The sequence below is a fragment of the Bufo bufo genome, chromosome 2 (assembly GCF_905171765.1).
Source record: "Bufo bufo chromosome 2, aBufBuf1.1, whole genome shotgun sequence".
NCBI lineage: Eukaryota > Metazoa > Chordata > Amphibia > Anura > Bufonidae > Bufo > Bufo bufo.
The window spans coordinates 586,098,627-586,112,257 of record NC_053390.1 but is presented as its reverse complement, the minus strand read 5'-3'; the positions used below and the strand labels follow the sequence as shown (position 1 = coordinate 586,112,257).

Here is a 13,631-nt window from a genome sequence, read left to right as displayed (position 1 = left end):
TATTACTCTGCTCTAGTGCCCAGTAACGCCCCCCTGCAGTGCCCAGCCTGCCTTTCTTCAAAGCCCAGCACGCCTCCTCATAAATAAATGTCCTCCCACATACTGGCCGAACGGCGCCACCCCCTCCACTATGGGATTTAATTTATTCACTGATTCGTCTGTGCTCCCTCCTCTCTTTGCCTACGGCGCCGCCCCCTCCCCACTGCGTCATTTAATTTATTCACTGCACGCATCGGTCCTTGCTTCCTCCTCTAGAATCTCTCAGAGGCAACAGCGCTCTGATTACATCACTGGGCTCGGCGCATGCCCAGTGACACTAGTGAGGCTGTTGCCCTCTGGAGCAGGAGTATCGTGCAGGCGCAGGCACTCAGCGATACTGCGCCTGCACGGGATTTCGGAGGACAAGAGAGGAGGAAGCAAGGGCCGGTGCGTGCAGTGAATAAATTAAATGACGTAGTGGGGAGGGGGCGGCGCCGTAGGCAAAGAGAGGAGGGAGCACAGACGAATCAGTGAATAAATGAAATGACGTAGTAAGGAGGGGGCGGCGCCGTTTGGCAAGTATGTGGGAGGACATTTATTTATGAGGAGGCGTGCTGGGCTTTGAAGAAAGGCGGGCTGGGCACTGCAGGGAGGCGTTACTGGGCACTAGAGCAGAGTAATAACGCCCCTCTGGGCACCTTGAGACCTCCTTTGCATATCAGAAAAATCGCTTTTTAATAAGAATGAAAAGCTGAATAAAAGAAAGAAAACACATGTAGGTAAGAAGGTACTTTATTGCACATTGCTATGTTAATGGTTTTATATGGTCAAAATAGGTGACAGATTCCCTTTAACATTGGGGGTCTGATTGGTGGTCTGATTTGAGGTCTAATGAAAAATATTTATTTCTTATTGTCCTCCTCTGAAACCTTCTTATGGGCCGGTGTTTCTCATAGGGCGAAAAAATACAGTAGATCTGAAGTTATTTACATTAATTTTATCAGAAACATTAAATGGGATTATGCGATCTTTAACTGGATGTGAACAAGTTGGATTTGTTCCATTGATACAAGTCCCAGATAACGTTAGAAAGGCTATTGATTCAATGTCTGTGGTTCATTCTATTAGCTGGCCCATTTTATTTTGTGTTTTAGGTAAGGTAGCAGTGAATTTTTTTTTTTAATGCTTTAAAAGCTTTATATTCTAACCCAACAGCTAAGCTAAATTTACGTACTAATAAGAAAGAGAAAATTATGGTTAAAAGAGGACGAAGAAAGGGGTGTCCCGTCTCACTGGCTATTTTTGGTTTGGCAATGGAACCAGTGGTTAAAAGGATTGTGTTGTGTATGGATATCTCAGGTGTTAGTGTTAGGGAGAGGGAGTCGAAGTTAAGATTGTTTGCGGTTTATAATTTTTTACATTGTCCTCACTTTTTACTTTACTACCTAATCTATTTAAAGTGTAACTGCCATTTCACTACCAAAAATGAAATTCTTAACATATGTGATGCTGAAGGGAAGATATTCATGAACCTTTTTTTTTTTAGCTAATTTTACCTTTTTTGATGTCTGTATTCAGCCCTTAGCAACCATATTTCTATGTGCCTTTATTTCAGCAACTTCCTAAGATGGCCTCTGCTGCTCTTCCTATGATGATCTTTGCCCTTCCTTGAGGCCATCCTGTATTTCCCTCACTTCCCATAAGCCCTTGCTCTCCTCACATGAACTAGCAGGACCAATCAGAACGCAGATAACTTCCCACAGTACCCAGAGCAGTGTCTATCCTCACATACAGCTAACCAGATACAAGCCCTGCAATTACATTAAATCAGTAAGCATTTCTTGTAACCTCTTAATAGCCAGCTGTCCCTAATTCTCTTCCAGACTGACAGGGGGGGGGGGGGGGGGAGGATGCTTTAGCTGCTTATATCTCTGGTTTGGTACCAGCTATAAATATGACTGACATTCCAAGCTTTCAGACAATACCAGAATGACATAACTCTGTTCAGTACAGGGGAAGATATCAATGATAGAAATCAGGATGCTGTGAATGAAGCTAAAAGTAAAAGCAGATTTTACCTGCGATTATTCCCGACTCTATTTCTAACAGTGATTTCTCCTCTGTTGCTTGGACTAGATCATCCTGGTCTTGTATGAAAGCCTGGACTGTCAGCTTTAAGACAAGACCAGGGGCATATTTCTAGCTGCTACCATTGAGAAGATATCACCATCTAAAGCAGCCCTCCCCCCTCCACTTTCTGCCTCAGCCCAGCTCCAGCCTGTCAGGGCTGAGCTCCTCCTCCCAGACCTCATCAGTCTCTTGTTATAATACTGAGAAGATGGACTGCACATGGCAATGCTGTGAGATGAGAGCTGCTGAATAGGAAAGTAGCATGAATTTGTGGGAGTTATTAGCAGGTAAAACTGAAAATGATCAAATTTTAAATCACAAAAGCACTTATACAGCAGGGTGTACTATACCATTAGGGAATAAAAACATTTAATGGCAGTTACACTTTAAGATTTTAGAATATTTTGGGATATTACCAAGATTACCAGTTAATGTTGAAAAATCTGAAATACTGTATTGTAATGTGGAGAAAAGTACGCAGAAGCTCATAGCTCATACATTTTGGGTTTATAAAAAAAGACAAATATATGACCTACCAGTATTTGGTGATAAAAAATATCTTATATACAGAGATAAAGGAGATACATAGGTATTATTTTAGGGGGTAATTCCAAAGAATAAGGGGAGATTTGAAGAACTGAATCAATTGTATCAAGGGAGGGTGGTCAGTTCAAAATTTGAGAAATTAATATAAAAAAGTTGCAATGTTCCAGCACTAATCCATTAAAATTACTTTATTTAGTCCATAGAAAATAACAAGTTTAAAAACACTGTAGAACCTATGCATTTTGAGTGTATAAACCTCTCTTAGTCATATACTAAATCAGGGGTGGGGAACCTCCGGCCCGAGGGACGGGATCATTTCATATGGCCCCCTGGCGCCCTGCCAGAACATACTGTGAAAATGCTAATGACCACTTCCATTATGGAAGCGGTCATTAGCATGTGGGAGGCACAGGAAGGTGAGAACTGCAATGTCTGTACTCAACTTCCCTGGCCTTCCCTGTCAGGTCACAGTACAGCGCGGTGGGAAGAAGACCAGGGAGGGTAAGTTTATTTATTTATATGTCTGATTGGGGCTGATCTGAAGCTAATGGAGGGTGGGGAGGGTCTGATGGGGGTCTGATCTGAGGCTGGGGGGTCTAATGGGGGGCTTATCAGAGGCTGGGGGGGTCTGATTTGTGGCAAGGGGTCTGGTCTGAGGTTGGGGGAGTCTGATTTGAGGCTGGGTGCCTATTGGGGGTCTGATCTGAGGCTGGGGGGTCGGATCTGAGGCTGGGGAGGGTCTGATCTGAGGCTGCGGGGTGTGATGGGGGCTGATCTGAGGCTAGGGAGGGTCTGATGTGGGTCTGATCTGAGGGTAGGGAGGGTCTAATGGGGGTCTGATCTGAAGCTGGGAGGTCTGATGGGGGTGTGATCTGAGGCTGGGGGTCTGATCAAAGGATGGGGAGGGTCTGATGAGGGTCTGGTCTGAGGGTCTGATCTGAGGCTGGGGGATCTGATGGGGTCTAATCTGAGGCTGGGAGGTCTGATGGGAGTCTGATCTGAGGCTGATGTAGGCTGCGGGATCTGAAGGCAGGCTGATGGAGGTGGGGGGCAGATCTGAGGCTGAGAAAGGGACAAAGGCACGGACAATTGCAAAGAAAGAGGCAGGGACAGTGGCAGGGAGAGTAAAAGCTGGATGAGTCCCTTTCTGGACCCCCCTGGGATGATCTTGGCTGTCATTAATGCCAAATAAAGTAATGTAACATTCTGAACTTAAAAATTTGACTGCTATGTGTGGTCAAAATGGCACCTGTACTATATGTAATATATATAGTGCAGGCGCCATTTTGTGCTGCAAAAATACAGCACTCTAGATTTTTTTGAAATGTAGCATAATTTCTGTAACTTACACTTAAGTCAATTATATGTTTGACCAAATACAGCAGTCAAATTTTTAAGTTGAGAATTTTATATGGCCCGAGAACAATTTTCCAAATATCCAAATGGCCCTCGGCAGCTAAAAGGTTTCCCACCCCTGTACTAAATAAAGAGATTTTAATGGCTTAGTGCTGGAACATTGCACCCTTTTTCTGGATTACGTTTGGTGGCCAGTCCTGTTCCTGTTCTGCGCACAAGAAGGTGGAAGCTGTCTGTATATACTTTTATAAATGATTATAAAGCGGCACAGGTAGCACAGCTCATGAGGACGACAAGTACTGTAGGGCTGAGGCCATTGTGGGTGGATTTGGAGGAAGACTTCATTTATTCTTTGAGATGGGAGGTGGTGGTATGGGCATAGGAGAAACATAAAAAAGAGCATCTAGGAAGAGCTCCACTGGTGGAATTGACTTTAAATTAATGGGAGAAAATAATTAAGGAAACTGAGGAACAGTGAGGTCTTTATTAATGAACATTTTTGAAAAGCATTTGTTTAAACCAGGGTTGGATGGGAAATTATAGGCCACTACATTTTTTATCTTTGTGAAAAAGGTTTATAAGGAGGAGGCTAGAGAAACATGGCATGAGAAATTACTCTGATATTAATGATCCACAGGGTGATACATTGGAAATTATGTTGAAGTGCGAACAGGATTTAGGGATTGACTGGAAAAGGCAGAAATGGAATGATATAAGTGAGAAGTTGAGGTGAGCCAGTAAACAAATGTCAGTGGCAGAAACAGCTTTAAGACTGTTTCATAGCGCTTATTTAACTCCAGATAAAATACCAAGATATATAACGTTAAGGAGGATAAATGTTTTAGTGGATGTGATGAGAAAGGAACATTAAAGAGTATGTGGTGGGATTGTGTGATAGGGGATTTTGGGAGGAAGTACGTAAGATGTTGGATAAGGTATTGGGAAGAGATGTGACAATGTCCCATGAGAGTTGTCTTTTGGGGATGCATTTAGATGGAGTTTCCAAGAAGACAAATACTTTGATTTAACATGTTTATGCGGCTAGTAAAGTATTTCTTGCAAAGAATTGGAAATGCTCTGCAATTGAGTTAGAAGGAGTGATAGAATGAATAAATTTAAATAAATGTGGAGAAAGATTAGATGCCATTAGGTTTGATAAAATGTCACAATTTGAGGTAATATGAGATAAGACATGGCTCATTATGGGAGAAGAATTTTATTTTATATCCTTTTTGGGGGAGGGATTTACCCCCCCCCCCCAAAAAAAAATCAATACAATATGAAACAAAACATAAATTAATTAAAGATAGTCTTAGATCATAGCAGTATTTCATTTCAAGAAATGCTCCGATGCTCCATTGATACAGGCTAAATGTGTGGAGGGGAGCTTATGCCCGGGTTCCGCTCTGAACCAGGACAACCCCTTTAAAGGTATAAAATTGTACAAAACAACAATAGATGCTGTACTTTCCCGATGTTCCAGTGCGTTCTCTCCAGTGCTCCCCAGGGTAGGTTGCAGCAATGATGCCATGCCAACAAGACATAAGTGCTGCAACCAACCACTTGCCTCACACCTTTAGCCAATTTTGTTTTTAACAGAAACCCTCAAGTGCATAAGGTTTCTTTTTTTTCCTAGATATAATAGACTAATATGTGAAACTATTCTGGCCATCAAACAGCAAATAAAATCTGATGGGAGAAGAATTTAAAGCATACCTGTCACTTCTGGTCACTTTTTCAAAATAAGCTGTGTGAGTGCATACATGAAGAGTAACATTACATTACTAGTATTTTATTAACTCTTTCCCCTCTGCAACATCTATCCCTAATTGTCAGTTTTCTATGAGCTAGTAGGTGAAGGCTAGCTACTATGATGTCTCCTATACACAGCACACACAGAGAAGAGTAGATCCTGTTCCCTATCTCTCTCTATCACACCCTCAGAAGCAGCAGCAGCAACATGGTAGACATTATCCAACAGTATTAAGTAGTGTAGCTGGGAATCCAGCCCTGGGTTTATATATGAAGATAAAATATAAAAAAGTGCTGTGGGGCTTGCCCAAGGATAGTGGGCAGTGGCACAGGAGCGCCAAGGTGAAGGAAAAAAAAAAAAGGTGAGGGCGGTGTAGTAAGTCTATGGAGGGTTACTACTTTGCTAGTTGGATTTGTGCTTTTGCTTCACAGTATCGATATATTGCAAGGGCATATATATCACTGTGTCTATATAGTTAGCGGTTCTATTTCGCAGTCTCAGTATATGGTAAGCCTATATATCACTGTGTCTCTTTATATTTTGTTATATTGGTTCTATTTCACAGTATCGATATATGGCGACACATGTATCACTGTACGGGTATTTAAAAGATAATAAATAATATGGATAGTAATAAATAATGTTAAAAGATTTATATGAGAAAGAAACGGAAGGCGACTTACTTCACCAGGGAGGGAGATATAGGATAAGCAAAATACACCTATACCTGCTCCTCCCCCGCCGAGATCGCTTGTCAGGTAGTATAAACTTTCCTCCACGTCCCAAATGATGGTAGTCAGGGTTCCAAATGGAGAGTTTTTTATTGCATAAATAGATAAAAGCTCAACGCGTTTCGGGGTAGCTTCCCCTTTCTCAAGAGCAGTGTTGGTTAAAAAAACATAACATAAAGTGCATGTAGCCAGGAATATATATAGGTATCTTAATTAAACAATCAAAAAACAATTTACCAAGAGTTTTGGCGGGGACCGGAAGTGGGCGGAGCGTCACCTCCGGTCCTCTCATCCCCCCCAGTCATTCAAAATACATGGTCCGATTATGTATAGTGCTTTAATGCATTTCAGAGTATCTTAAGAAGGGAATTATAAAGTGCCTCACAGGGTTCTTGTAGCCTGAGAACCTCTATCAGGCTTAGATCGCTCCTGGTGCGTTCCACTGTGGAACGCAAGCACCCTGGTGAGGAGGCGGGGTCTCGAGCGGATGTGCGCCATGCAGGAGGAGTCAAAGAAAAGGTGCCGGCCGGAGGTGGGGCTGTTTGGAGATACTGTATGGAGCGCACCAAGGGGCGGGGCGCTCGGCAGGGCAGGGAGGAGCAGACGTCTGTGCGTTCCAGGCTGGAACGCAGAGGCATCAGTTGAAGTCAGGAAGAGAAACCCGAACGTGAATGGAGAATGGGGAGTCCATAGGGACTATAGGCATTTAGGGATGGGCTCACATGGAGTCCTTATATTAAATAGAAAGCCAAATATGTGTAAATAAAAGTCCGGATATGTATAAAAGGACAAATTACATGGGTGCTATACCAAAGAATATTATAAAGTATTATAATGGAAAGGGTGTAATAAGTAGTCTGAAGTATTCACATATGGAATGTTCCTGGGAAATTACATCGTGGATGGTGATTGTATGAGTATAGTTACAATATAATAAATAATAATTATTAAGGAAAATTAAAGAATAATATAATAAATATATAAATATATATATAAAAAAAATATACAGAAATATATAAAAATATATAAAAATATATATATATATAAAAAAAAAATGTATAAAAAAAAAATTTGACGTATATATATATATGGATGAAAATACACATTATAGGCACAGTGGCGCTCGTTAAAAAGGGATAAAAAAACAATCAAATTTAACAGGTGTCACTGAGCACAGTATCATGGAAGCTAAAATAAATCATAGAAAAAAAATAAAAAAATAAATACAATTTCCCAATGTTCACTAATAATTATTATGTTCTAGACATTCGTTAAGGCCGAGGGGGGTAAGAGAATTAAAACGGAAAATCCAATACATTTCTTTGCGGCACAGTAGTGAAAAGGAGTTGGGGACCCATTTGATAGGGGTCAATTTCAGAAGGGATGCATCGCCGGAGTGGATTTCTGCAAAGTGTCTACATACACTATGTTATGTATATTTTTTGGTGATGTTGGAGCGGTGGGAATTTATCCGGTCCCTCAAGTTCTGGGTTGTCCGGCCCACATATTGAAGTCCGCAAGGGCACTTGAGCATATATACTACATTGGATGTGCCGCAATCCATGTAGCTCCGAAATGTGATTTTTTTCCTTTTCGGCAGTGATCTCAACTTCCTGCAGCCCGTCACTAATTATTAAACAGCATTTGCACCGTTTGTGCCCGCATTTAAAGGAACCCCTGCTCTTGGCCCTTATGGTGGTGATAGTATGGATGGATACATTAAGTTTGGGGCATGATGGAGCCACCATCTCTTTTAGTGACTTCGCTCTACGAAAAGTTAAGTTTGGTTGGCTGGCCACTGCTCTGCCCAAGATGGGGTCCTTCTGTAGGATGGACCAGTGACGGTTTAATATTTCCCTGATTTTGTGGTGTGCTGAGTTGTAGCGAGTTATGAAGTTATATTTATATTTATTCTCATCCTCTGTTTGTGGCGTTGTAGACAAGTTATTACTTTTGGATTGTTTATTCCTAGGTATCAGACAGTCGGCTTGATTTTCTTTTTCTATTTTTTTAAGAGAGTCGTCGATTAGGCCTTTTGGATAGCCCTTTTCTAAAAATCTGGTCTTGAGGGTTTCCAGCTGTTTCTGCATCACCTGATTGTTAGAGCAGTTCCTTCTTATCCTTCGCATCTGACCGTACGGGATGTTTCGTTTCCATTTATGATAATGGCAACTTTTATAATCGAGGTAGCTATTAGCATCAACTGTTTTAAAATGTGTACGTGTTTCGATTTGGTTGTCCTGTATCGTTAGCTCCAGATCTAAGAATGTGGCATGATTAGCGTCTACATGGGCAGTGAAGGCCAGATTCCAATTGTTGGAATTAAGGTTAAAAATATATTGGTCTAAAATATTATGTTCACCTTTCCAAATAAAAATTATGTCATCAATAAAACGTCTATAGAACAATATATTGGGATGGTGTAGGAGGCCAATTGTGTCTTCAAAGGCCCCCTTGAACAAGTTTGCATAGGATGGGGCAAAATTTGTCCCCATCGCCGTGCCTCGTTGTTGAATGTAAAATGTGTTGTCGTATTTAAAATAATTGTGATTAAGAATAAACGATTTGGAGTCCAAAATAAACTTTTTCTGTGTCGAAGGCATAAATGGATCTGCTGAAAGGAACCTGTCGACTGCGTTTATGCCCTGTTCATTAATGATATTACTATATAGTGCTGCTACGTCTAGGGTAACCCAGAACATGTCATTTGACCAGGCGATGTCATCCAATAGTGTAATAAGGTGGCTCGAGTCTCTAAGATACGCTGGGAGATGGACAACATATTTCTGTAAAAGGTTGTCCACATAAGCTGAGAGGTTAGATGTTAAAGAACCAATACCGGATATGATAGGCCTTCCGGGGGGGGGGTTGTGCAGTGTTTTGTGTATCTTCGGGAGAAAAATAAAAAATAGGGGGTGGACGGGTATTCTATTAGGATGAAATTCTTTTCTTGCTTATTCAGTGTTTCCAGTGTATGCCCCACCTGTATCAAATCAAAATTTGATTGTTTAATTAAGATACCTATATATATTCCTGGCTACATGCACTTTATGTTATGTTTTTTTAACCAACACTGCTCTTGAGAAAGGGGAAGCTACCCCGAAACGCGTTGAGCTTTTATCTATTTATGCAATAAAAAACTCTCCATTTGGAACCCTGACTACCATCATTTGGGACGTGGAGGAAAGTTTATACTACCTGACAAGCGATCTCGGCTGGGGAGGAGCAGGTATAGGTGTATTTTGCTTATCCTATATCTCCCTCCCTGGTGAAGTAAGTCGCCTTCCGTTTCTTTCTCATATAAATCTTTTAACATTATTTATTACTATCCATATTATTTATTATCTTTTAAATACCCGTACAGTGATACATGTGTCGCCATATATCGATACTGTGAAATAGAACCAATATAACAAAATATAAAGAGACACAGTGATATATAGGCTTACCATATACTGAGACTGCGAAATAGAACCGCTAACTATATAGACACAGTGATATATATGCCCTTGCAATATATCGATGCTGTGAAGCAGAAGCACAAATCCAACTAGCAAAGTAGTAACCCTCCATAGACTTACTACACCGCCCTCACCTTTTTTTTTTTTTTTCTTCACCTTGGCGCCCCTGTGCCACTGCCCACTATCCTTGGGCAAGCCCCACAGCACTTTTTTATATTTTATCTTCACACTGGGTTTATATAGAGAGTTTACTACAGACATCTTTGTCTCCCTTCAGAAGCTTATTCTTCCTCCCCCACTCCCTCGACTTATATGGGCAGCATGCAATATAATCTCTCAATAAGCTGATAACACGTCTTGCCCTCTATGATGGATTTTAACTGGGGGGAAGACGAAGAAGTGGCTCAAAATTGGAGAAAAGAGCATTTTCTTTTAATAAGGTATTCTGCAAAGTTTCTTATATTCATTTGTAATATTGATTTATGCAACGTTTGCTGAAACTATAGGGTTTATTTATTTAACAAGCACGAACAAAGCTTTAATCTGATGTAAATGTGTTAAAATTTAAAACTCTGTGGTTTACATTATATACTTTGAAATTAATTTGCCCTTTATAAATTGCTTTGGTTGGGGTCTAGGAACCGATATCCCCACTGGCTACAAGAAAACATTTCATGACCTTTTGACTTAATAGGCTTTTATATGCATTAGAATACTTACTGAACACATCTCCTCTTTGTTTTCCTTGGTCATCAATCCTGTTACTATCTGGTATTCTGGTAACAACTGTGGGTGATTTGGTTGTCGGTGGCTTTGTTGGTGGTGGTCTTGTCACTGGCTGAGGTGGTCTTGTCACTGGCTGAGGTGGCCTTGTGACTGGTTGAGGTGGCCTTGTGACTGGTTGAGGTGGCCTTGTGACTGGTTGAGGTGGCCTTGTGACTGGTTGTGGGGGCCTGGTCACTGGCTGTGTAGGCCTGGTCTTTGGCTGTGGAGGCCTGGTCACTGGCTGTGGAGGCCTGGTTACTGGTTTTGGTGCTGGCCTAGTTACAGGACTCCATGTTGGCCGTGTTACAGGTGGTCTGGTTGTGGTCTTGGGTGTCTTTGGATGCGGATTTGCTGTAATAGAGGGTGAGGGAGGCCACTTAGGATTTCTGGAGCCAAAGTCTGGGATCCTGTTGCTGCTTCCTTCACTACCACTTAATGTGCTGCCATTTCCTTTAAGTATGTTTCTCATATTATCTTTACCTGGTAGAAAATTATGTGGGCCAAGTGGATCAACCATCACTCGGGGGATTGCTGTAAGAAAAAACAACACAGTATTATCTACCATCTCTATATTATTAAGTACCTATTACCAAAGATTATATGAAAAATTGTATCCAGAACAGACAAGGTTTAAAGGTAGGTAAAAAATAAAAACATTAACAGGTATTTCTCAATATAATGTGCCTAATATAATAAGACATATACCCCCTTTGAAGAGCTCTACACTATATACCTATATACAATGTATATATACAATGTATGCACAAACAAGTACTGCACCAGAAATCTAGTTGTAAGCTTGAGAAAAAAAAGTTAGAAAATTTTGTAAATAGAAAATAGTTCAGAGTTTTTATGTTTATTACATTTCAATGTTAAGATGAGAAGCAGAAATGAAGCTTGTTTTTTAGAAAGTATGCTGAAACTTCTTGTATATCTTTAGCTTTTCCAGAAAAGGTTAACTCTATAATTATTTAAAAGCAAGATATTTCCTGGAAAGGCTCCCTTTTCTTTTAAAGGGGTATTCTGGCTTTTAGATACTTTTTTATATATTTTTTTTTACTTTTTAAAATTCACAATAAAAAGTATACACATTACAGTAGAAAAATAGCTAAAACAGGATATCTATTATAGCAAATAATCGATGCCAGGTCGGAGAATAACAATATCCTGCATAACTTGTGCATATCACAATATATTTCAATTTAATACGGAAAACGACCTATATCCTCCCCCCTTCACCCCCTATTGGCTGTCGTCACAGAAACTTTATCAAAAACAATGATATTAAACTGTATGTAATTGGTCACACGTGCTGCTCTCCGTTTTTTTTCCATATCCTCATATATTTTAATTTGTCGGGAGTACTGGGTCCATTCGTTTAGTGAGGGGAGGGAGGCAGATCCCCAGTTTTTAATTAAAATAACTTTTGCTGCCATCAGACCCCTCATCCAGGTCTGTCTAACCCGGGCCGAAATTACAGTCTCTGGAGCAAAATATCCCAGCATCACCGTCAAGGCCCCAGGATTATAAGAAGAGGAGGACTCCTTTTTTAAGGTTACAAAGACCTGGTCCCAGAACCATTTTAATTTGCTACAGTCGCAAAGTAGATGGCCGAAATCCACATTCGGGCATCCACACTTCGGACAGCAGCACTCGCGGCCTTTATTTTGAGGGAACTTCGCTTGGATTTTAGGCGTATAATACAGTCGTTGTAAGATCTTAAATTGAATTAATCTATGGGCATTAGATATTGTGGCCTTTCTAACATTTCTGTAAATACTAGCCCAATGCAGTGGAGGGAAGTGCAACTCCTGCTCCCATTTGCCCGGACTCTTAAATACAGTAACAGTTGCCAATGTCATTCGGAGTTTAGAATACAGTCTAGCTATCTTGACCCTCTCATCTGCCTGAAGAAAACAATAATCAAAAAATAAGTTCTCCCGTGACAAAATATGACTTTTGTTACTAGTGGCCTCATATGCGTGTTTTAAGCTTAAATACATAAACATATTTAATGGTGAGCTATTAGTGAAGTTATATTCCAAAAAAGACTTGAAATGTCCCGAATAAAAACGGTGACATACATTAAAAACACCTTTACGAAGCCAGTAGGTGAAGTTTGTGATTTTGAAGAATTCCACCAGATTCCTATTCTCCCACAGAGGTGTAAAGGCAAAAGTATGAGAAACTTTAAGTATCATCTTGAGCTTCTCCCAAACCCTCTGTAGGGTCCAAGGTATCAATAGGGACTTCTTCAAACCCAAACAACAAGTTTCCAGGCATGTGAAAATATTATCTATTGGTTTATCCATAACGTGTGACAAGTATTGTGCAAGTAAACTCTCCTTAAACTTACAACATCGTTGAATTTGTGCACATAAGAAGTATCCTTGAAAAAAAGGTAGTGATAATCCGCCCTCCGATTCCGACAGCCATAGATATCTTTGTTTTATACGCACCCTCTTCCTTCCCCATTATAGATCGTTGATAAGAACCTCCAATCTATGGAAGAAGATATCATCGATCCAGATAGGGGAAGCACACATCGGGTACAACACAATAGGCAGAATAATCATTTTGACCAGTGCTATTCGATCAGTCTGTGCTAGTGTCAACTTCTGCCAAGTGCAGATATTGGCTTTTAGATACTGATGACATATCAGATCGGTGGGGGTCTAACACCCATAGTGTATGGAACTGGAAGCATAAGGCTTCGTCTGTTGAGTAGTGGCTGGGCAGCATACTGCAGCTAATCTCCTATTCAAGCGAACTGTGATGTCAGGTGTTGGAAGATAGGTCTTCAATATCTAATATATAGAATACCCCTTTAAAGTATCTGCACAATTACACAATGCAAAATTTATAGCATAAACACTCAGCGGCAGTATTGCTGTTCCCCCTTTAGACAGA

At 40.6% G+C, this 13,631-nt stretch overlaps 1 protein-coding gene across 5 annotated transcripts in view; it reads right to left on the bottom strand.

The window, feature by feature from the left end:
- The window catches only part of NPNT (nephronectin), a 118,135-nt gene that overhangs the window by 24,508 nt on the left and 79,996 nt on the right, over positions 1-13,631 (bottom strand). For 4 of the 5 annotated variants that reach the window (XM_040418251.1, XM_040418253.1, XM_040418252.1 and 1 more), the window contains one exon: positions 10,677-11,252. In XM_040418251.1, the coding sequence (XP_040274185.1) occupies positions 10,677-11,252 (576 nt within the window). The remainder of the gene's footprint in view (positions 1-10,676; positions 11,253-13,631) is intronic. The other variant, XM_040418254.1, reaches the window with a different exon arrangement.